This window comes from Numida meleagris, chromosome 1, assembly GCF_002078875.1.
Source record: "Numida meleagris isolate 19003 breed g44 Domestic line chromosome 1, NumMel1.0, whole genome shotgun sequence".
Lineage (NCBI taxonomy): Eukaryota > Metazoa > Chordata > Aves > Galliformes > Numididae > Numida > Numida meleagris.
Window position 1 is genome coordinate 151,231,353 of NC_034409.1, and position 24,335 is coordinate 151,255,687.

General features: G+C 36.4%; 1 protein-coding gene across 5 annotated transcripts in view; it reads left to right on the forward strand.

Annotated features, from left to right (window-relative positions):
* The window catches only part of RBM26 (RNA binding motif protein 26), a 51,803-nt gene that overhangs the window by 9,757 nt on the left and 17,711 nt on the right, over nt 1-24,335 (forward strand). The window contains exons 2-16 of one of the 5 annotated variants that reach the window (XM_021416903.1): nt 3,179-3,297; nt 3,854-3,990; nt 4,664-4,752; nt 5,317-5,555; nt 7,348-7,608; nt 8,738-8,977; nt 10,207-10,374; nt 10,727-10,867; nt 11,809-11,920; nt 12,718-12,877; nt 14,438-14,602; nt 17,208-17,339; nt 18,242-18,313; nt 21,341-21,469; nt 23,498-23,572. In XM_021416903.1, coding sequence (XP_021272578.1) covers nt 3,179-3,297; nt 3,854-3,990; nt 4,664-4,752; nt 5,317-5,555; nt 7,348-7,608; nt 8,738-8,977; nt 10,207-10,374; nt 10,727-10,867; nt 11,809-11,920; nt 12,718-12,877; nt 14,438-14,602; nt 17,208-17,339; nt 18,242-18,313; nt 21,341-21,469; nt 23,498-23,572 — 2,239 coding nt within the window. The remainder of the gene's footprint in view (nt 1-3,178; nt 3,298-3,853; nt 3,991-4,663; nt 4,753-5,316; nt 5,556-7,347; nt 7,609-8,737; nt 8,978-10,206; nt 10,375-10,726; nt 10,868-11,808; nt 11,921-12,717; nt 12,878-14,437; nt 14,603-17,207; nt 17,340-18,241; nt 18,314-21,340; nt 21,470-23,497; nt 23,573-24,335) is intronic. The other 4 variants (XM_021416919.1, XM_021416911.1, XM_021416927.1 and 1 more) reach the window with 4 other exon arrangements.

The following is a 24,335-nucleotide window of genomic DNA, read 5'->3' on the forward strand; positions in this document are numbered from 1 at the left end:
TGTAGTATGTGTTAGTATTAAACCTTTTGGAATCTAGATGGCTTTCCAGACAAGATTTTGTATTTTCTATCCTGCTTATGGGAAAGGAATTATTTTAAGCTGAATATGAGGCTGTCTTATAGTCACTACTGTAGCAGCTGGAGGTTTAATAAACTGCAGTAACTGACATCAGTGGCTTTTTACTTTTTGACTAACTCCTTTTTGTTGTTGCTGTTGTTCACTGAATAATTATGGCTGCACACATGTGTCATGACACATTCATGACTTCTTTGTGTTACAAAAAAAATGGAATTCAAATAAAAATTCAGCTTATAATGTTTTATCTAATATTGGTGAAGGACAGAAAGGAGAAGAAACAGCAAAAAAAAAAAAAAGGATTATCATGTGAAATTCCCACCCCTTTCCCCCCCCCCCCAAACTGCTTTCCCTTTATGACTGTTGGTAGAAAATACGAAAATAGCACTGCAATTTTCTGAGGCATCATTCAGCTTTAAACTTGGAGAAGAATGTAAATCCTCTGTAGCGACATTGAAGTCAGATTAAGGAACAGTAACATTTTTCAAAATTATGCATTCAGAAGCGGAGAGGTGGTAGAATTTAAGCCCCCATGGGGCCTTCTAGCAGTGAGGAGTCTCATTCAAGCTACCTCATTGCACAGACAGCTTGTTAGGTGTGAGCTTCCAGATGATCTGGGTGGATGACGTGCTCAGGTGCTAGCAGTGCAAGAGCAGTTCTGCTGATCTCGATGTACGAAGTTATGTTCCTGTTTCCAAGATGACTTGGTGCTTGGACAGCATTCTTCTTGGAGGTGAAGAATTATTAGATCTGAACTGGGGTAAACCAGATGTGATACTCAGAAGAAAAATTTTCTGAACAATTTTCAGTCATTGTGCAGCCTCTTGTTCAGTTGGCGGTACGCGTTTGTGTTTTGTTGGTTCTGTGTCTGCAGATTCTTTTGGAGTTGAAACTGATTGTAAACTCTCATCTCCTATATCTATGAATAATGCAGACTAACAGAAAATTGTGCTGTGTCCTCTAGCAGCTCACGTTGCTTTTGCAGCATGAAATACTGCTATTGCCTGCATTCTGCATGGTACTGAGTTATGTTTGAAGATTTGACCTCTAACTTCAGAGCACGCTATTCTGAGCCCAGGGTATCCAGAGGGTCTACTTAAGACAGATTGCTGACAGATCTATATCCTTCACTTAATGGATATGTTTGTGTGGAGGATGTGGTGCCGGAGATTGCTTCTTTGAGGAGAGGAATTATGTAGCTTGATATCTAGCATGATATTGTGAAGGATATGTTTTCAGTACCTAAAACACATGTCATTTAAGTTACCAACAGTCAGACTTGTAAGTAAGCCTCAGTGCTGAAATTTCATTTGTTTTAATGTAGAAGAGATTGAGAGTGGCTGTTCTGTTGGTCAGTGGAGTTAAATCCAGTTGGCGGCCAGTCACGCATGGTGTCCCCCAGGGCTTGGTACTGGGGCCACTCCTATTCAACATCTTTATCGGTGATCTTGATGAGGGGATTGAGTGCCCCCTCAGTCAGTTTGCAGATGACACCAAGTTGGGAGAGAGTGTTGATCTACTGGAGGGTAGAAAGGCACTACAGAGGGACCTGGATAGACTGAATCAGTGGACCAAGGTAAACTGTATGAGTGTCAGTAGGGGCAAATGTCAGGTCCTGCATTTTGTTCACAACAACCCCAGGCAACCCGACAGGCTTGGGAAAGGGAGGCTGGAAAGCTGCCTGATGGAAAGGGAGCTTGGTGTGCTGGACAGTCAGCTGAATATGAGCCAGCAGTGTGCCCAGGTGGCCAAGAAGGCCAGTGGCATCCTGGCTTGTATCAGGAATGGTGTGGTGAGCAGGACTAGGGAGGTCATCCTGCCCCTGGACTCAGCATTGGTGAGGCCCCACCTCGAGTATTGTGTTCAGTTTTGGGCACCTCAATACAGAATGGACATGGAGGTGCTGGAGCAGGTCCAAAGAAGGGCAGCAAGGCTTGTGAAGGGCTTGGAGATCATGCCCTACGAGGAGTGACTAAAGGAACTGGGGCTGTTTAGTCTGGGGAAGAGGAGGCTGAGGGGAGACCTCATTGCTCTCTTTAATCACCTGAAAGGTGATTGCAGTGAGAGTGGGGTTGGTCTCTTCACTGGTGACAGGACAAGGAGAAATGGCCTCAAGTTGTGCCAGGGGAGCTTTAGGTTGGATATCAGGAAAAACTTCTTTATGGAAAGGGTTGTTAAGCACTGGAGTAGGCTCTGCAGGGAGGTGGTTGAGTCACCATCCCTGAATGTGTTTAAAAACCGTTTGGATGTGGTGGTGCTCAGGGCCATGATCTAGTGGTGGGTTGTTAGAGTTAGGGTAGTGTAGTTAGGTTGTGGTTGGACTTGATGATTTTAAGGGTCTTTTCCAACCTGAGCAATTCTATGATTCTGTTCTGTTCAGTCATTGTGGACTTATTCACTGGAACGTTATTTATATAATACTCGAATTCGGTGCAACTCCCTGTCTATATTGTAGTTTTGCTCATTTCATTTTTTTTTGATAGAATCTACCATTAGGGTGCATCAGTGCAATTGTCTTTCCTCGTTAGTTTCTTAAAACTATTTACTTAAGCAGTAGTATTAACTTTGATCATTGCCCAGACGAGCTAGCTGTCTATGGCACGTCATCAGTGTGCATGTGGTAAATCTGCCTTTATTTTCCTTTTCAGTAGCGTCACTTCTGCTGTATTACTGCATTCATTTCTAACTACATAGGCTAACTTTACAGCATTAAGAGTTACTTAGTACTACAAGTGTATCTTCACTGATTTCATAATTGAGAAATTATGGAAGTACTTATTGTAGCTTTTATTACTCTTCAGGACTGTTTGGCAGTTGAAGCTGTTTTACCCTAAATAGTGCTTTCTAGTTTGCTCTGAAATGGTCTGTGGAGTATTGTTTGGAAATCTCACTTCTAGGGGATCATTTCTCTGGATAAAAACGTGGTGCTTAGTGATCTTTCATCTCTGGACTCACTCTTAGAAAATACCCCTGGATATTTTTCAGTTACTTCACTAGGAAAGATTTTGATCCTCTGTGTGATATTGGTATTGGTGATACCAGTTTCAGCCGTTCACTTCTTTAACTTAATCTCTTCTGTGTGTTTTTGTTGATCTGTTTGCAGATGTGATGCAGATCCATCTGCCCTAGCTAAATATGTTCTGGCTTTGGTAAAGAAGGATAAAAGTGAAAAGGAGCTGAAGGCATTGTGTGTTGATCAGCTGGATGTATTTCTTCAGAAAGGTATGGTGTTTGTTGTAACTATTAATTGTGAGTGAAAAATTTTTGTTTATTTCAAACAAACTTTTTGTGTAGAATCCCATGTTTATTTCTTTGTCAGCTTTGTTACTTGGAAGTATGTAATTCAATTTGCATGAAGTAATTAAAAAAAAGACAAAACCACAGGTGTATGGCACAATTTATGGTTGTGGTTTTTTTTTTTTCAAAGTGTATTTTTGTCTGCTTTTTTTCCTGGAAGAAAATTAAGAATGTTAAGAATTACTGCCTGAATTAGAAGCGCTGAATCTCTCTCTACATTAAAAAATATTCTCCTAGGTGGTTGATAAGAAGACATTGAAAATAGTGCAATTGATAGCCTATCTGGAACATTGTCGTTATCTACATGTTTCTCAACCTTGTAAAAGTCCTTTCAAAATATAAAGTATAGAAGCAAAGTCTTTAAAAAAAAAAAAAAAAAAAAGTGCGATTCACTGTTTCAACTTTCTGGTGAACTTCTTTAAAAGCAAATATTAACAGAAGTTTTGAATACTGAATATTCATTTTTATTCTTTACTTTTAGAAACTCAGATATTTGTGGAAAAACTGTTTGATGCTGTGAATACAAAAAGCTATCTACCTCCACCAGAACAGCCATCGTCAGGAAGCCTAAAAGTAGAGTTCTTTCAGCACCAGGAAAAGGAGACGAAAAAAGAAGAGGTAAGCATTGACATTAACTACGTACCTTTTTTCTTCGTTCCCATGGCTGAGGGTTCATGCCTCATATGTTGAGCACACTGTAGTGCTCAACAAGTACTATTGGTACTGTAGAAAGTATGGTACAGCCTGCATTAGTTCTTTGCTCGGGAGACTGCTCTAATTAATGCTGCCCTTTTAATTTGCCATTCCAAGTGACAGTCCTCATTCCTTCAGCTGTTTGATCCTGGAAACATTCTGGCACTGGTGTTTATATGGTTCTGTGACCCAGAGGAGAGTAGGTTAGCCCTTTTTCAACAGCTGCATAGGTTTGGTTGCATGAGTGTTTAACCATTATGTGAACAAGGTAACCTGCTGGAAGGACATTATTATGCCACTCATGGAACATTCCTGTGCATCCAGGTCATTCACTGTACCTCAGTATGGATTTCTCCACCTGTATTGAAAGTAGACGTATTGTCAGTGCAGCATGATTAACATCTCTTATACTACTTCATTTTCTCCCAATGAAATGAGAAATTTAGTATCGTATTAAAAGTAAAAATCTTGTTTCATTTCAAATGTTGCTGCAGACTTTGTTCAGTGTTTGTGGTTGTTCTTGTTTTTATTTGGTTGTGCAGAAAACTTTAGTATAATACACTAAGGCTTTGTTCTAATGTATGTAATTGAAATTCAGATAGTTAAAGAGGAAGAGCGAGAGAAGAAGTTCTCCAGGAGACTCAATCACAGCCCTCCTCAGTCAAGTTCGCGCTACAGAGATACCAGGTAATAAATTTTTCTTAATTTTGTAATTAATCTTGTATTGTGTCTGTAATTAGATAGATTGGATTTTTATCACATTAATGATTTAAATATTTCCTTTACGTATAGTCACCTATTAAGTCTAAAATGGTTGCAACTTTTATGCAAACATATTTAAATTGTCTGTGCTACAAGAAACTGGGTAAGCTGTCTATAAGTTTATAACTATTAGTTTGGACTTTTTTGGATTTTTAATGTTAGATTGATTTGTAGTTTAAATTACAGCACTTACTCTGCTCACCGTTGAATTTGAATAGTTGTAATTTTAATTTACAAGCTTTCCCTTCAGTTAATCTTTCTGATATTTTCAATTTGCAGAAGGTTCATTTTGGGGCAAAAACAATATTTTACATTTAAAAATGTGCTGGATGATAAATGTAAAATGCGTAAACCAAATAAAGGTATTTTAATAGTACCTTGATGAGAAAGGAAGGACCATAGTTTTTGTGTCTTTTATGTTATTTACCATTGCCATATTTTTAGATTTTTAATTCTTGTAAGTAACAGTCAGCAAAATTACATGTTTAGAAGCCGCGATGAAAGGAAAAAAGATGAACGTTCTCGGAAGAGAGATTATGACCGAAATCCTCCCAGAAGAGATTCCTATAGGGATCGATACAACAGAAGAAGAGGGAGAAGTCGAAGCTACAGCAGGAGTCGAAGTAGGAGCTGGAGCAAAGAGAGATTGCGGGACAGGGATCGAGACCGGAGCAGAAGCCGAAGTAGAACACGAAGCAGAGGTACCAACAGTTGGTCTCTAAAATACGGTGAATGCTGCTTACAAAATTTAGACACTAGACTAAAACACTGTGTTTGAGATGTACCAAAATTTCCCTTAGTGTTCTTGTTTTATTGTTAACTTTTAGCTTTGTTTACTGTGGATATAAAATTTATGTGATTATGTTCTCAGTTCTTCCTTTCCCTTCTTTCCATCAATTCTTTTCTAACAACTTGGATTGTGTTGGCCATTTCTAAATGTTGTGAGACAGGCAGAAAAGGCAGAAAAATCCAAGTTAATTGCATTTTGTTAAGTTCTAGGAAACTCAGAATCTGATATCGGAATATGCAGAGATTAATACTGAGGTATACAGAGGTAGGACAGGCAGAAACTACCAGTTTGTCAGCGAACTGCTTGTTAAACAGCATTGTACATTCTGTTCTTTTTGTGTTGTTCCCCCTTTGGTGTCTTGGGAAGACGATGAAATTACTATAGTAAATACGTGCGTTAGCACACATAGCTGTAGGACTTAAGGCTTCATTCAGTACTGTAGTTTTGCTCTTCAAATTAAGCTTCTTCAAATATAAAGCTGTTTGTTTGTCTGATAAGAATGCTTTTCCGCTATAGTTGTTACTGATAAATCGAAAAACAGCACTGAGAGTTGTACGACCTCTTTATCCTGACTTAAAGAATACAGAAGTTAAAATACTGTAGCGTAGATCTCCTATTTATTATTTTCCTTTGTGAAGAATGAGCTTTTCTAACATGGCGTTCTAAGTAGGAATGCAGGGTTCCTGAAAATTAGCAAGCAGAAATTTTTCAAACAGCTTATTCATGAGTTCCATAGCTGTATTACAATGTGATTAAATCTTAATTTAAGGAATATCTTACTTTTACTACAATTGTAATGTCTTACAGATGGTATCTGACAGTAAAACCTGTGTTCCTCTTTGTAAGGACATAAGGAAAAGTCTGTTTTAGCCATGCTCGTCTGCCACTTTTAAGACATTTTCATTAATGTTTCTTTAATGTGCTGTTGAGTCTGCTAGCTTACTTCATGGCAGGACTCTACTGTCTTCATCTGGCTGCTTGCTATTTAATTGATGGTAATGTTAGAAAATTAATAGTTTGTATGTATTTAGAATAAAAAATCATGCTGCTGCTGTATATGGCCAGGAATGTTCCACACCTGTCAAATATTATTATTTCTCCAGTCATGACAAGGCTTTGTATTTGATTCTATGCATGCAGTTGGATGCAGACAAAATGAATATTAACAACATGAAGATGCAACAGTTATATAGCCTCTTGAAACATTAAAGATATATCACTTTTATGATATTTTTCAAGTGGTGATTACTTTTTGTTGTTTCCCTTTATCAAGGATAGCTTTCCAAATGCAGTTCCTAGAATATATGGATTGCTACAGATGATCTACTACGCTTGAAGTTAAATAAACTTTCTATTTTATTATGGGTACGGTGTACCCTGGTGGTTGACTATGAAATTTTAAGATTATCTTTTTTTTTCTGATTAAAACTTGGGAATGTAGAATCATGGTATAGTTGAGGCTGGAAGAGGCCCCTGAAAAACTTCTAGTCCAGTACCTGTTCTCAAAGCAGACAAACTGGAACAGGTTGCTCAGGACTCTATTCAGTCAAGTTATAAACAGATCCAAGACTGGAGGCTCAACTCTGGGCAACGAGCAGAACATTTCAGTTACTATTTTTATATTTTGAGATGAATTGACTTTGAGTAAATAAACTCGATGATTTCAGTGTTTCTGGTGAAAATGTGTGCAATCATCCAGTTAACTTTTTTTTCTCCCCTCTTCTTTTCAGAAAGAGATTTGGGAAAGCCAAAATATGATATGGATAGAACAGATCCGTTAGAAAACAATTATACTCCAGTTTCTTCTGTAACAAATATTTCATCTGGCCACTATCCTGTCCCTACGCTGAGCAGCACTATTACTGTTATTGCTCCTGCTCATCATGGAAATAACACTACTGAAAGCTGGTCAGAGTTCCATGAAGAGCAGCTGGACCACAACTCCTATGGAAGACCTCCACTGCCAAAGAAACGCTGTAGAGATTATGATGGTAAGTCTAGATTTTTTAATGGCTGGCTGCAGCTGTGGTAGCCTTTTTTCTCAAAAGGTAAAGGTCGTTATTTCTTTTCATGTTCTTCCTTAATACTTCTGTGTTTACTTATTAGATTTATTTTATATAGATAAAGGATATTGTATTGATTTTTATATAAATACTAGTGGACTTTTACCCGCTTTTCTTGATTTATCTTTTGTTCAAGCCAAGTATTATACTTGATTGTTTTGGCCATAATTAGAACCTCACTGATGTCATCGTTTTTTTGATTTTATTCCACCCTAAGAGAGATTAATGTACTAGAAGACTTAAGAGCTGTAACTTCTTAGACTTATGTGAAACTGTTTTTTACAGATTATATATTTCGTAAAATTGAGTACTCTTTTGTGCTTACCTAGATCTTATACTGTCTTTTTCCATGTCTAACCAGTGCAAAAGACTGTTGCAGTTTGCACTAACTTAATCTAAGTCCAGCCAGTCAACCTGTTAACGGAGTATAATTTCCCCCTAATGTGTTTTTCTGAGGCTTTTTTTTCTGCTATATATCACAATGACAAGTCTAAGATCTAGGTTAGTTTATGTTAAGAGCTCTGCTTAGGATAATAGCATGGTTTTTTAAAAGAAAATAGTTGGCTAATGACTCAGGTTTGCAGGTATAACTCATGGGAACGCCTAGTTGTAAAAGCGTAACTGTTTCAAAGTTTTCTTCTAATGCAGGATGAGCTGCAGAGTGCTGTGTTGTAGTCTATAGCTCTAGAGGATTTTGAGAAAGATTCAGATTTGCAGATGGATATACTTCTAAAATAACATGTCCAAGCGTGACTGAAACTTTGTATCTTTTAAAGATCATATTATATAGCAGCTTACTATTTCCACTTTTTGGGTATGAAGCAAATAGTACTTTGTTGGAAAACTATGATATGGCTATCCTCAAACTTTTCCTGGCAAGCTAATTTACAGCATGCTTCACCTCCTGTCTTCAGTTTCACATTTTATAGTTGCCCCTCTGTGAAATTTATATTTTTCCTTAGCTTTTCAGTTTCTATGTTCTGTTACTTTTGCTGAAGCTGAGGTAGTACATACAGCTCTTGAATACTAACAATTCTTTTTGTTTTTGATGTTTCAGAAAAGGGTTTCTGTATGAGAGGAGATATGTGCCCTTTTGATCATGGAAGCGATCCAGTAGTGGTAGAAGATGTGAATCTTCCTGGCATTCTGCCTTTTCCAGCACAACCCCCTGTTGTCGAAGGACCACCTCCTCCTGGACTTCCTCCCCCTCCACCAATTCTGAGTCCTCCTCCTGTTAACCTTAGACCTCCAGTACCACCACCGGGCCCCTTACCACCTAGCCTTCCACCTGTAACAGGTAGTTTAGAAAAAAAATAAAAGCATGCAGCGCAAAAAGCTGTTCTAACAATGTTAATTCTGTTTTTAAAAATTTGTACAGTGTTCTCAGTACTGGTTTTTATGGCAATTGTTGCAGTGTCCATTGTACAATTTGCACATAAAGTGTGAGTCTTGAATAAGAAATGATATTTCAATTGTGTTTAAGCAAAAGCATGGCATGGCATAGCAAAACCCAGTTCCCTGAGTTTAGGAGAAATTGTATAAAAATGACTACTCTTAGAGAAGAAGGGAAAACCCTGGGAAGAAATAGCTACTGGTCATTTCCTTTGTAGTACTAACATTAATGAGAATGCATGACTACGTTAAATTTACACCTAAAAACATAATTTGTCAAGAATTTGAAACCTAAACAAAATTCTCCTGTGTGTTTACTCATTCATTAGAAAGTGCTTTGGTTCAAGCACTGAAAATTACTTATGAAAAAGACTTATGTCCTAGCTGCCATTTTTAAATGGCAATTTAGTGTTCACATCCCTCGCATGGTTTAAAAACTGTGTGATGTGTTAATTTAATGTGGCTATTCCTTTTTTTTCTTTTCCTTTTAATCAACTTAAATATTTCACTTGGTAAATTGCTCAAGAATAAGTGGCATTTGATATTGCTTGAAAGCTTTTTAAACTTGATTTTCAGTTAACGGTATCTTTACGTAAGAACTGAATTTATTTATTTCACTTACTGTGGAGAGTAACTGTCTTGCTGGCATCATCGGTTCTGCCTCAGTGAGGGTTTCCAGGTCTGTCTGCGAAGTCCAGATACAAGGTTTTGTGTCTTTTTCCAAAATGTTGTTTACCAATAATAAATTTGAAGGCCAAGGTTGACTCTTTAGCTTTGAAAGTGTCGCATTACCTTTTGTAGAAATAAAGAAGCTCAATAGTGTTAGAATACGCTAAGAAATGTGTTTCCCTGAGAGAGTTTTATACAACTTTAAAGAACTTCTGCTGGTGAAGATAAATACTGGGTTAGCAGTGAGATTTTGCTTTACAGAATAAAGTTAATTGGAAATATGTTGAGTATTGAAATGCTTTTGTCTGTGATCTGAGTTTAGAGCCATCTGCCAGTGGGAATGGTTTCATAGGAATTAATGTTTTGGTTTTTTAATAATCTTAAGAACATTTCCATATGAGTTAGTTTGAGTGTAACATCTAGTGGATAACACACTAATACGTTGTTTTTCTTTCTTTTTTGCAGGACCACCCCCTCCTCTTCCCCCATTGCAGCCTGCTGGCATGGATGCTCCCCCAAATTCAGCAACTAGCTCAGTTCCTACTGTTGTTACAACGGGTATTCATCACCAGCCGCCTCCTGCTCCACCCTCTCTTTTTACAGCAGGTGTAGTACTGAGGCTTTGCCCACAAGGTTTGCTAAATAGAATAACGTTGATTCATATTATAGTGTGTTTAGAGATGATAATGTCATAGTTTGGGATAATAAATTTGTATCATTTTTAGACCGTGACTGTTACTTCACGCTTTTTTTTCTAATTTATTTCGGGACGAAAGTCAAAAGTATGCATGTAAAACGTGAATCTTGACTATGGAATAGTGTTTTCATTGTGATAATAGCATGGCATGGTAGTTTTTTAGGATAGTTTATATAAAACAGACTTTTCCATTTTAACTGTTTCTTGTAATTAGTTGAAATATAATATTTGCAACCTTTTTTTTTTTAACTGCAATTTATTTTAATTAGACAATTTATTTGTTACCAGAAACGTACGACACAGATGGCTATAATCCAGAAGCTCCAAGTATAACAAACACTTCCAGACCTATGTATAGACATAGAGTACATGCTCAAAGACCAAATTTGATAGGACTCACATCAGGTGATATGGATCTACCACCCAGAGGTATGCAAAGCTATACTTAGTTTAGCTGGATTTCTTACATTAATGTAAATTGAAGAACTTTTCAGAGAATCTAACACTGGAAAATGTTGCATTTTTAAAAAATCTTCTGTAGGTAAGAGAAGTTTGTTTAAACAGGAAATTTTGCTTATTCCTAGTTTGTGTGTTTTTTGGCGGATAAAATGAAATCTATTACTAAAATATCCTACAGATATACACTTGGGCGTAATAACTGGTCACTTTCTACATCTTTTATAAAGAAAATCTTTTTGTAATAAGTCTTACTGTTTTTTTCTTCGCTGTGGAGAAGAGGAAGTCATTTTTATCTGGTAGTAGACAGTTAAACATCAGTAATCTTAAACTCATAGTTCCCATGGCCCTGAGAAAGAAGTAGCAGCATACAAAGTGAGAAAGGAAGAGAAATGAAAAGAGTTGTTTTGAATGTGGATTTAATCACATCAGTATGTATTTGTATTTAATCTTGGGTTTTTGCTGATGTGTTTTCAGGGAGGTGCCCCCTTTCCTCCCCCCCATCCATTCAGTGTGATTCCCACTCTTCAGAAAGTGCTGCTTCCTTTCCCCCTTACCCCGCTGTCTAGTTCATAGTTGTCAGGGTTCTGGAGTCTCCTACGTTTCCTGTCATTAGTATTTTTGTGTGTGCTGTTTGATAGTAGAATGGAGCTGTTAACAAAAATGGTGCCAACCTCAGGATACTGTATGGGACATCGTAAATGGAGGCAGATGTCTTCTGTCACACTTCTTTTGTTTTCCTTTTGTGTGATGTTGACGTGACAAAGTGAAAGCTATTAGATATTTTTAGCATCTGCTGGAGATTAAGAAGATTAGTCTGCAACCAAGATTTGATGCAGTTTTTGAACAAGATCAGTTGTGTTTTTTCAATGCAAATAAAAAATACAAAAATTAACGTTTTCATCTGTTTACAGAAAAACCTCCTAATAAAAGCAGTATGAGAATAGTGGTAGATGCTGAATCCAGGAAAAGAACAATTGGTGCAGGAGATGGTGGAGTTCCTACAAAGAAGACTTGGTTTGACAAGTGAGTGGTCATTAACACAAGGTTGGCTTAATAGTTGCAGTGTAGATCTTTTCTGCGTTCTGAAATGTATATAAATTACATAAATTGCAAGCAAATTAAAGTGTGAACAAGCGGACTGTATTAAAATAAATTGTACTATAGAGAGGACTGTAATTGGCTGTCATCTCTCAGAGGCGCTACAAATACAGCTAGAGTTACTTTGGATTAAATTTGGTCTCTGAAAGCTGAAATGATGTAAGATACAGAGACTTGCAGTATGATGCTTACTAGAGATAACTGGATTTGGTTTTTAATTTTATCATTACTATTTTGGATTAAGTTGTCAGGTGTGTCACTGACATAAAATGTGGAATGTGGTGCTCAGTGTCCGATATACTTGGGATGACAGAAGTTTGGAAGGGATTTTAAGACGTTGCTGCGATCAGTTGAGGAGAGCCTGGAAGTATTAGGAGTTTGTGATGATGGTGAAGAGATTCAAGGGAATGATTGAGAAGCAGCAGCATTTGGAGAGAGTTACTGTGGCATAGTCAGGAGTTACTGATGTAATCAAACTATCATGAATTATCTTAGAGATTTTAGTGGTGAGTCATGGTGAGAGTATGAGTGAGCAAAAGTGCAGGTATGGAGGCCTGTGTACTGTACTCTTCTATGCTTTTCTAAAATTGTATGGGATTTGAATTTATTCATCTGCCAAACTTTCTGTGCGACACACACAATCCAGAGTAAACGTACAAAATTTCACATTGTATTTGGTGGCTTACTGTGGATTTCTGGCTTGTTTTTTTTATTCGTTCCAGGCAAAATTTTAACAGAACAAATAGTCCAGGTTTCCAGAAGAAGGTACAGTTTGGAAATGAAAACACAAAACTTGAATTGAGGAAGGTTCCTCCAGAACTTAACAATATCAGCAAACTTAATGAGCACTTCAGTAAATTCGGAAATTTGGTCAACTTGCAGGTAAGAGTCAACAAAGAGAAGACAAATATGCTTTGGCTTAATGCTAGGAGTAATTACTAAAAGGAGAATGCCAAATGCTTTGTAAGAAGTTTCCTGAAACCGCTCTTCTTATTTTCCTAACTTGTTTCTTAAACATAATCTCCCTGTTTTAATGAAATTATCATTGGTGAAGCAGAAATTAAATGTTCCAGTTCTTATTTAGGTTTGAAAAATGTTTTGTTTTCTTCTCACAGATAAGGCTTCTAATGTAATTTATGTAAAACATTTAAATTTTTTGGAATGTTTTTTCCTTCTTCCTTTTCCATAAGTATGGATGTAATGTAAACCTGTATTTTTTTTAGGTAAATTTTAATTACAGGAAACCCGTGTTTCTCATCCAGAAAACAATCCCTGGGTAACAATTGCTTTCTAGTCTCATAATTGTGGTGTTTTGTCCCTGACAGTTACTTCCTAATGTATCTGAGTGACTCACGTTTTTTTTTTTTAAACAGATATTTATTAATATAAATAAGCAAAAAATTAGAGAAACATACAGAAGAGATGCAAATAACTAAGGTTTAGCTTTGATGTTACATATTGTAGACTGTGTGTAATGTCAGTATTTCATACCTAATCTCTAAACTACTCAGTCTGATCTTTCATCCTCTTTTTATCAACAAGAAGTTTCAGATGCTAGTGCTTTCGTGTACACTTCCTTGTTTGGAATGAAAGATTGAGTGAAGAGGTGTAATAGAATATTTCTGTGTACACTGATACAATAGAGAATGAGCTTCCTATGCCCATCTGAACATGTAGGGAATTGAAATTCCTGGAGGAAAATGAAGTGCCTGGAGGCATTCAAGGCCAGACTGGACGTGGCTCTGGGCAGCCTGGTCTAGTGGTTGGCGACCCTGCACTTGGCAGGGGGGTTGAGACTTGATGATCTTTGAGGTCCTTTTCAACCCAAGCCATTCTATCATTCTATGATTCTATGAAATCTCTCTTAATTGCTTTTACAGTATTGAATGGCTAAGTAAATATTTGTGAGTACATGTGTACTAGCAGGTAGTATGATTCAGTAAGGAAAGAAATGAGGGGGGGAAGAGGGAGGGAAAGAGGGTGTGAAAAAGACGGTATGGAGGGACAGAGATTGCAAACTGTGCTTGTCCTCCAGAAGATGTAATTTTGTTCTTCGAAGGTATCTGAGGTAATATGTTCGTGTCCAAGGGAGGGAAACTAAATTGAACTTTGTTGTTTAGCTCTGATACTGAATATGACACTGTGTTTGTTCACATCCAGTGATTCTTCCTCATCTTTCAAACAGCTACACATTTGCATTTCGAAATTGTTTGCTGAGATTTTGTACTTAAGCGTATTAAAGTTTATTAGCGTCATCTCAAGGTTTCTTCTTGACACCAGATGTTTCAAGCAGAATCACGAATGAGAAATCTACTGAGCCATACTGGCTTAAAATTGTAAACTTCTGAGTCTCTGGAACTAGTGATTTTGTAGTAACTGTAGTAACACAAATAAAAATTCTGTATACAGTAAGTTTTTTAATTCTTCTGTTTTAACTCTTAGGTTGCATATCAAGGTGATCCAGAAGGTGCCCTTATTCAGTTTGCCACACATGAGGAAGCCAAGAAAGCTATATCAAGTACAGAGGCAGTACTGAATAATCGCTTCATCAAAGTTTACTGGCATCGAGAAGGAGGTGCACCGCAAATCCAAACTACCACGCAGAAGGTAGAGGATCGAAGTCTGTTCTATCTAGAATCTTATGTAAAATAATTACTTCTAAACATTATTTTAAAACGTTTGTAGAAGGAGTAAGCCAAATACTTTTAAAATACGGAATACTTGGTGTCATTCTTTTCCAAAATTACTCTTTAATTGTTGATTCTTTCAATTCAGATCAGAAGTATGACTGTAAGGTACTGAAAGAAAACCCTTGTCTGAGTTAGGAGAATGCAGCTCTGGTGTCATCTTATGTAAATAAGGCTTGATACTACTATCTGAATAATGTATTAACTAGTATAGGTTTTTCTTTATTTTTTTCTTCTGGCGAGTCTAAGACAGGTGGTAAAGTTAGATTTATTTTCTTGGAAGGCAACCTCCATTTTTTTCCCCAAAATATGCTGCTCTTTTAGTCTCTTTTCCTCTTCAACTTGAATACAGCTAAAGAAGTTAGCAGTAGAGTTGGTTTTACCCAAAGATGTCTATATTTTTAATTACTTATCTTCATATCTTATATGTAGAGAGGGAGAGGAAATGCTCTCACAGTGGAGTTTGCAGCATTAGCCTAATTTTGTGGGAACAGATAGGGACATTCCACATTTTTGGACTGACTTGCTTAGTGGAGCACCTATTGGTAGTTATGAAGTACATAGTTACAGCATTAACAAGTTTTTAAGACTATGAATCTAATCACTGTTATGGAGCTTTGGTTCATAACCTGCTGCAAGTCAAATTGGATGTGTTAGCAGGCCTCAATTCCACTAAAACATAATTGGATTCTCCCAAGCCACGGTTGGAGAGTCTTGTCAGTTAGCTTCCAGCATAGCAATTCCCTTCTAATTGTATCCTACCTTAATGGATTTACCGGCAGTGTGGAACAGTATGTTCTACACTTAGAGAACATGACACAGCCTTTGTAGAAGAAATATTGATGTATTTATGTACATTTATGTAATAAACAGTTGACTTTTTAGAAGATTCTTTCATCTGCTGTTCTTAGTTTCGAATTCCTTCCTTTCTCTTGATGATGTATGTCAGCATCGTTCAGTTTTCAAGAGCAATCCTGCTGTAAGGCATTTTAGGTAACAGTTTCCTCTGTCTCCTTATTTTATAACAAATGTACTGTGTACTAAAACTGCTCTTTTGGGGTGAAGACCCACCTCACTATCTCCCTAGTGTGACATTCTTTAGGTTTGAGTTCAGATTCACATTTATAAATATCCTTGTTTCTTGATCTGAAGCTGTGTAACTCAAAATAATTTTTTTCTAAGCTTTATTTACATATGATTAGCCAGCAGAGGGCAGTGCTGTATATCATTTATGTGGGTACAGACACGAGCTCTTGAATAGCATAGGTTGCAAAGTTATTGCCATCAGCTTATTTGCTGATAATGTCACCCAGCTTAGAGCGTTAAATGTATTGAAAACCAAATATCTGGCTTGTAACGTGAAATAACGTACTTGTTATGTTTTTGCAAAATCACAAATATACAGCTGTAAATATTCTTAGGATTTTTATGTCAAGTCACTAGTTTCCCAGCACACCAACTCTGGCGTGTGAACCTTGGTGGTTTGACAGAATTCCTCCTGATGTCTGGTGACATACTGTGTCAGGAAACTACCATTTGAAGTCTAGTGTGGGAGATGGAGAATTTATGTCAGTGGCAAAAAGGTAGAAACAGGAAATTAAAATTCTAAATGCAGGACTTGCTTATTCTTGTACACCAAAATACAAAAATCAGCAAATTCTTGAATGAATAAACATGTATTTTTTTAAATTTGTAAGCTTTTGGGGGGGGGGGGGTGAACATTAACTTCTCTTTTTATTTAAATTAATATTTTATATCATAGCTACACTTAGTATGAATTCTCTTTTCTTAAAGTACTTCAGGCATAGCTGACTTGGCTCTGTTAGTGGAGGAATGGATTAGGTGACATCTGGATGGTTTCTCCTAGTTCTGGTTTTTTTGCCATAAATAGGGTGGGAAACTTGGTCAAAAGTGTCAGGTGTTTGTTTTTTTTTTTCTTTTTTTCTTTTTTTGGTATTAGGTATTTAACTGTAATGTTTTTGTCAAATTAAAAGACGTTCGCTGTCAGGGTATAGCCATGGTATGTTCAGAGGTTCTGAACATACCATGTTCAGAGGCTCTGTTCTGTTTCATCAGCCCCACTAGTCTTCTGGTCTTCCTTTTAGAAGGTAAGGGATGATCTATCAGTGTAAGAAGTGAGAATCTTTATGATGCCGGTTTGTGTTCTGCCCTTGTCTGTAAACTGCTGATAAAACAGATTTGTGAAGGGAATCACATATACCATTTTTTATTCAGTTCTGACGTGGACATTAAGGTAGTCTTAAGTAGATGTAATTAATGGAAACTCTGTTGTGAGCTGCACATGCCAAATAAATGTTACAGCTGTATGCACTGTAGTCGATACAACATCCCAAATCTCATGATGTGTTTATATTTGCTGTCAGGTGAAAACCTATTGATGGATAGGAAAAAATGTAAATCTAAATGCTGTTGCAGGAATTTTTTGCATTTGTTGAACTGCATATGTAGTAGTCCTTTGTTTCTGATATTACAATGTGCTCTTTTTGGGGTGGGGGGTGTTACAGGTAATACAGCCCTTAGTTCAACAACCGAGCTTACCAGTAGTGAAACAGTCAGTCAAGGAGCGATTAGGTCCAGTACCTGCAAGTAATATTGAACCTACAGAAGCACAGAGTGCCAATACAGAAGTCACTCAGGTATGTAAGATCCATCAAAAAGAATAAAAGTCACACACACGCTAATTTTTTCTTTCTATGATCGGGTCGTAGTGTATAAATATATGCCAGTATGTCTATCAATGGAAGTTACTCATACAGTGTAAATAGACATTGACTGCTTATAAGTGCATATAATTTGATTGAGTGATGTTTCAGTATCAGTTTTTCCTAAGTGCGCTGATATTTGGCTTTCTTAACCAAATTACGTTACAAAAATTAAGTACTATAGTTTAAAAAACAGGACTGAAAATGTTTCATTAGTATTGTGTTAAAGTGCAGTTTTCAGATTTCAAACTAAAGTTAATTTCTCTCTTAAGAACTTTAAAGCTATCCTTCTTTAATTTCCTATCTGTTAAACAGCTAAACCCTTGAGACAGTTGGTCATCTGAATGTGTTTTCAGTATCTGTACACCACCCTTAAGAAAGAAGAAAGCTGTAGTACCAATGCACATCGTGGCAGAATCTGACATGTTACTCACATATGAAATAGCCTTTAAATTTTGATGGAAGTATCTCATAAATAGCACTATGCCACTACTTCAGTTTTCCTTCTGAAGAGCACTGCACTTTCTCAGTTCAAAAGGTTTGAATTTGTGAATTTAAATTCAAACCCCAATTTCCTGCAAATGATGCTTGCAAATAGCAGCTTATAAAAGCACAGAAACTGAAATGTATTTAAAAGGGCATCTGTAGGCAGTACTCTGTTAGCAAATGCATTTTCCAACAGCTTTGGTATTATTTTGTTGTTGTTCAGAACTGTTATGATTTTACTAAGTAAACCTGTTTTTTTCTAAATTCCTAACTTTCAAAATTGTACAGGAAACCATAACTTACAGTATTCATAAACATATTTGAGGGATAATTTTATGTTGTTTTCTTAGAATGTGACTAAATTATCTGTGAAGGATAGACTGGGTTTTGTGTCAAAGCCAGTTACTCCAGCAACTGAAAAGGTAAGGGAATATCTCGTATTACCTTCCTCTCGCATTCAATTCCAAAAGAATTACTTTCATAATGAAAGCCCTTCTGTTAATACGCAGTTTATTTCAGAAGTGTGAATAAAGTCATTTGTTAAAGGTTAGTTTTACAGTGTTTAATATACAGAAGCTCAGATTAACTGAGGGTAAGTAAATGTACTAGGACAGAAGCTGTGTTTTTTGTTTTAATATGGTACATCTATTTTTTCAGTCAAGGAAACGATCACAAATGCTCCAAGATCCTGAGTTGTTAGACAAATGCAGAAATACATTTCAAAAATCAAGTAAATTTTTATATTTTAAAATGCAAAACATAAACACAAAGCCACCAAACAGCTGCTTTTGGACTTTTGTGTTCCCTAAGAGCTGATGCTGTAAACATTTACTGTCTTACTTGATCTTATGATTTGCAGTACTTGTAAAAATTAATCAGTACAGAGAGGACAAAGAGAGGTAAGGTGGGAGAGGTGCATCTGAACAGTAGTTATGAGTTATATATTTTGCCCAGTAGTAGCAATTTTCAGAACTGTTATTGATGTTGTTGGAGTTTGCTACTGTTGTAGTAAAGTTCATAATGCTGGTTTCCAGATCTGTTTAGCACCTTAGGGCAGGGGCTTCCCCGTAATTGGTAATGTTCATTTGAGACAGCATTTGGAAGCAGGAAGTTTTACCCAGTAATGAGGTTCCTTTGCCTAGTTATGTACCTTTTCTATTCTGAATTGGCTTGACATGCAATGAATGAAGCATCCACTGCATTTTTTCCTCTTACAGTTTATCCGTTCATGCTGATAGTAAACTTAACTACAAATATACAATGCTATGCTTTGTACACAAATGTAACAACATTTAATCTACAAATATACAATGCTATGCTTTGTACACAAATGTAACAACATTTAATGTTTAGTTTTAAATACAGATGTCTTTTGAATTTTTGTCAAGCCAAGCTAAGCATTCTGCCTAAACGTACTGGTCTTGGCTTCTTGGCTGTATTCTGTTGGATTCTTGTTGACCTAAATTAGTTGCAGAGAGCAACATTTTACATATATGCTATATGCCTACTTTAGAAATTGGAAGTTTGCTTCAGTTTGAGTGGGAATACTTTTTTCCACTTCTTGCAAGAGTTAATTTATCCTGAAACAACTTTCTACAAAGAGTGAATTCATGCTACGAAAGGCTTTTCCACTGTTACCTTACAGTACGCTCCTTTGGGTTGGGTGCTGAGCTGTTCAGTGGTCTGATGGTGAAGCAACAGTTTCCTTTGCGTTTTTAGTAGAGGTCTGAAACTTGTTTTGACTTTGTTTTACCTACTACTTCCCTTCTGCAAGAGAATGCCTTGCTTAGGTTACTCTAACAGTGCTCTGTGACCATTAGAAATCAGTAGATTGACAGCTGTCAGAAATGTAGATGTTTTTTCTGCTTCTGACTGAATGCAGGAAATGAAAAGAACTTCACAATAAAAAAGTAGGTATCTTTGCCTCTTAAGGAGGGAAGTGTGATGAAACAGCCATTGTGAGGCCTTTTCAAATCTGAGTAGGGATTTGCAGTTCATGAACTTAGGAAGAGATTCACAGTGTTCTCCCTCTTGAGTAGCATTAGAAGACGTACGATGTTAATGCGTTGCTTCTTGCTCTTCTTTATTAGTTAATGCAGGTACATCTGCTGTAGCATCTCTTCTTACTTTTGGAGATGACTAAGTGTGGTTCATTCTGCCATGAAGAGAGTTCAGGGCACACGGAATGTGTCTCTGTTTTTGTTCTTTACTTGGTCAGCTCTTTTTAATGTGACCTGTCTTAAAGCTACTTTGTAAGAGGAGCTACATGGTTGGGATGTGCATATGTTGATGTGCTTTAATAAGTTTAAAAACAATTTCCTCTCTCTTTTGATTGCCTGCTTAGAACATTTTATATCAGCTTTTATAATATATAACATGCTTTGATTTTTTTTTTTCTGTCTGACTATCTACTCTAGAAAATTCTTATATATGGGGAAGAAATAGTCTCAATAGCATAATTACATGAAAATCTTTTATGTGAAGCGTCCTTTCTGATCTCTTGATCTTTTCTGGCTTTCTAATGTTGGCTGTCCTTTCTGTTTCTTCTGCTCCTGGGCATGGTATCTGTTTTATGGATTGCATGGTGACCAATAGACTCTGCATGCGTCTTTTAGTTTTCCATATGTATAAGATATTTTTAACTCCTGAAAATGTTGTGATTTGCTAACAAGGCAGACAAGATTATGCCTTTATCATCTCCAGTTGTTAATCATGGATTTTTTTAATACTGACCAATGGCCAAAATGTATTTTAGGAAACGTTGCAAGAAATATAACATTCCAAGTCCTCACGTACTGTAGAGAAGTAAATAGTAAATGCTAGAGAGGTTGCAAAGCAGACAGCTGTGCTCTCAGTAAGTCATGGAGAAATACCCATACGTCATACAGGAAAAAGTAAGGCATAGGAGTCTCTTTGCTGTATAATGAACACCACTTCCCTGCATGTCTTGCCTCATGTTGATTGTGCAAGCAGTACTTTGCAGAAACTGCCTATGAGAAGGAGCTATTTTATCTACTTTGGACCTTACTTTCTACAATTGTTGAATTTTGCCAAGAAAATTCATGCAGCTATATAAAATTGTATTTTAAACTTAAAAATATTAAAAAGAAAAAAATCATTTATTCTTGAGCAAATCTTGGTGGTCTGCTTCCTTAATTATGCTCAAATACATACAGTTTTATACATCTTTAGACTTTGAAGTAAATATGAAATCTCAGTGGAAAGAATTTATAAACTGATAGTCAGAATTTTTATATATTTGATGTGATGCTACCTCTTCAAAAGTTGTTTAACTTCAGCAACTCCAAATAAAATTATTTCACCAAATTTTTGTATTTCATACCATCAAAACAGACAAAAGAAAATACACTTATATATTTAGACAGTCATGTTTTCTTTTTTAAATTGAAATTCAATGGCAAAAAAAATAAAATGATTTCCTTCTGTAGGTTTTATCCACTTCTACTGGCTTGACAAAAACTGTGTACAACCCTGCTGCTTTGAAGGCAGCACAGAAATCTTTGCCTGTTGTTTCCACTTCCGTGCTAGACTCTAATGAAGCACAGAAGAAAAAACAGGTAAATTAAATATACTTCTTTATAAAATGGACCTAGATTGGGAACTTGTGACCACTAGAGATAGTCCACTTATATATATTTATCTTGAGCATAGATAATATTAGTTGCAAGATTAAATTTACTATAATGGTTTCTTTACAGAGGTCAAGAAAATTCATTATTGTTTTATTACTTTTTCAGTGCATGTTCAGGCAGTATAAGCAGATTTAAAACTCTAGAAGTTTAAAATGTGGAACACTTTTTCCTGGAAACAGAATCTCCATGTTGAGGCATGAATTGTCTATTGTGAGTGAGAGGGCAGTGTAGAATAGTCATAGTATAGTCAGTATTCCCTCTTAAGCCTTTCTGGAGCTGACCTTTATTCTCATTAAACAGGCTTTTTGTTCTTGTTATATTTTGCACTTCTAGTGACAGTATCATTTATTCACCTGAAAACTGAGAACTATGTGACGTGGCATTTTATTTTTCCAAACTATAGTTCTCTTTAATCTGTTTTAAATTCTGTGTGGTATTGAAGAGAGAGTGAAACATAAATGCCATAAATTTGGCCTTAAGTGAATCACTCTAATTGTAGTTTAGCTTGCTTTGGATTTTCAGAGCCCAGTAAGGCTCCTATTCCGGCTTTATTCTTACACTTTATTAAAACTAAATATTTATCTCACTGGCTTTAAGTTGCATATTATGAGTTAAATATTAGGTTATATTTAGATATAAGCCTAATGTTTAATATAATTTGAAGTTGCTGCATGTCAGTTGTGACATTGGTCCAGAATTTAAAGAAATTACTCCTGATTTGAGGATTTCATTTCATACTTGTCCCCCAAAACATGTTTTTTCAGAATCAGAGCCTTTAGCTTTCAAGATAAGAAACTGAATGTTTGTTAAATGGCAAAAAACAACAAACAAACAAAAACAAAACAAAAACACTTGGAATGAAATTACTGACTTAAAACCCGTGGTTTGTTGGGGGGTTTTTTGAGAGAAAACATTGAAGACATGCCAAATTGTTGGTTCTTTACTCTTGTGCTCTTCCCTGTCTCCAGAAATTTCTATTATAATATACTAGCACTTGCGGAAAAACATGATTTTGTGGGACTCATTCCCTTCTTTCTTTCTGTCTCCCTAGTTTTTCTGAACATTTGTCCCCTTGTCTTATCTCCCCTTTCCTTGCAGAAAAATGATTGCACACTATATTGCAAAACTAACATTTCACGCAGCAGAATTTGTCAGTATTTGAGGAGACACGTACAGACCTTGTTACTACTTCTTTTTTTGTGGCTTTTGTGCACTTACACTTCGTATATGGTAATCCACTTGCAGTTTGATAGTTGATTGGTGATTGAGAAGTGCAAATTCATCTTTTGCCAATCCTCGTTTATCTTATTTAATATGTTGGTATCAAAGCTCTTTATAGTTTCTTGCAACTACCCTGGTGCCTAAGATGTTTTATGTTCTCTATCTGAGAGCAAGCAGCAATTGCTTTCTCTCAAGAAGAATTAGTTAAGACCTGAACACAGCAGCTATGGCGATCTGCTTTTCCTTCTGAGTGCAGAATGTCACAAATTAATCAGATTTAATTCATTTTGATTTGCTCATTGCATCATCACAATTCTGTTTTTAGTGGATGCAAAATAGATGGTTTTCTGAGGGTAACATTGTTTTTTTTTGGTCTGGAACTGCATTGAAGAGGTTGTTTGATTTATTGGCTAGATTCACAGTTTCTTTCAAGATACCATCCTTGCAAGTTTGAACTCTTGCATGTTGTATATCTTGTGGTAGTATGTTATTTTACCTTTCCACTTACGTTGTATACAGTTATGCAAATAAAGATCATTAGATTCTTCACTTATTTGGTGACACTTTGTTTTCCAAGATACAATTTTAAATATTCCCTTCAGGGTTGAGTTTGTTACTACTTTTTCCTGGTATTTTAAGTTAGTACTTTACAGTTCTGAGATACAGTATATTATTCTTCTGAAATTGTTTTGCAAAATCTGGAAACTTTGTGTTTTTTTTTAATGTTTTTAGGAAGCACTGAGACTTCAACAAGATGTGAGAAAAAAGAAGCAAGAAATCTTAGAGAAGCACATTGAAACACAAAAGGTAAACTGCTAGCGTTGGCGAAGGCCAGCAGTTCAGTTGTAAAATTTATCCTCTTGAAAATAATTCAGAATAAGCTACAAAATTGATATATATGTAGGTTGCTCCAAAAGGAATGCCTCCTGTTTATTTCCTTGGAAACTACAACTGATAGTGCAGTGACACTGTTTGATAGAACAGATTCTCAACTACAAAGCACTACCTTTCAACACAGTCAACTCCATTACCTGTGCATTCTTGCCAGCAGTGAAATGCCTGTGTGCTGTGCTTGTAAAAATCTGCACTGGTGGAGGTGATGCACTGTTTCATAGCTGCTATGACTGCGTCATTGCTGAAATACACTGCCTACTGCTTCACTGTGCTCACATTCACTGTTTGGTCTCCATAAATGTTCAGCGAGTGTCAGTGGGTGCCATTTTTTCTGCATGTAAAAATTCAGTGACACACCTTGGCTTTATCTGCACTCCCGTATCAGGCGCCATTTGGTCAGACTGCCCCTCAGCTGCCATCTGTCACACGGCAACAACATGTGATGGAATATTGGTGGGAAGGTTCAACCTCTACTACCATACCACCACCGTCTGCCTCTGATGTTGTAGGCCAACATAATAAAATAGGAGACATTATTTTTGGAATAAAATAAGCATGTTGTCACCTGAAATGATATTATCACATTATGTTTAGAGATTTAATCTGGCTTGTCATGTTCATTTTAGTTTCATTTAAACTCCAAGCATCTACAATTAGGTACAGTTTTAGCTGAAAT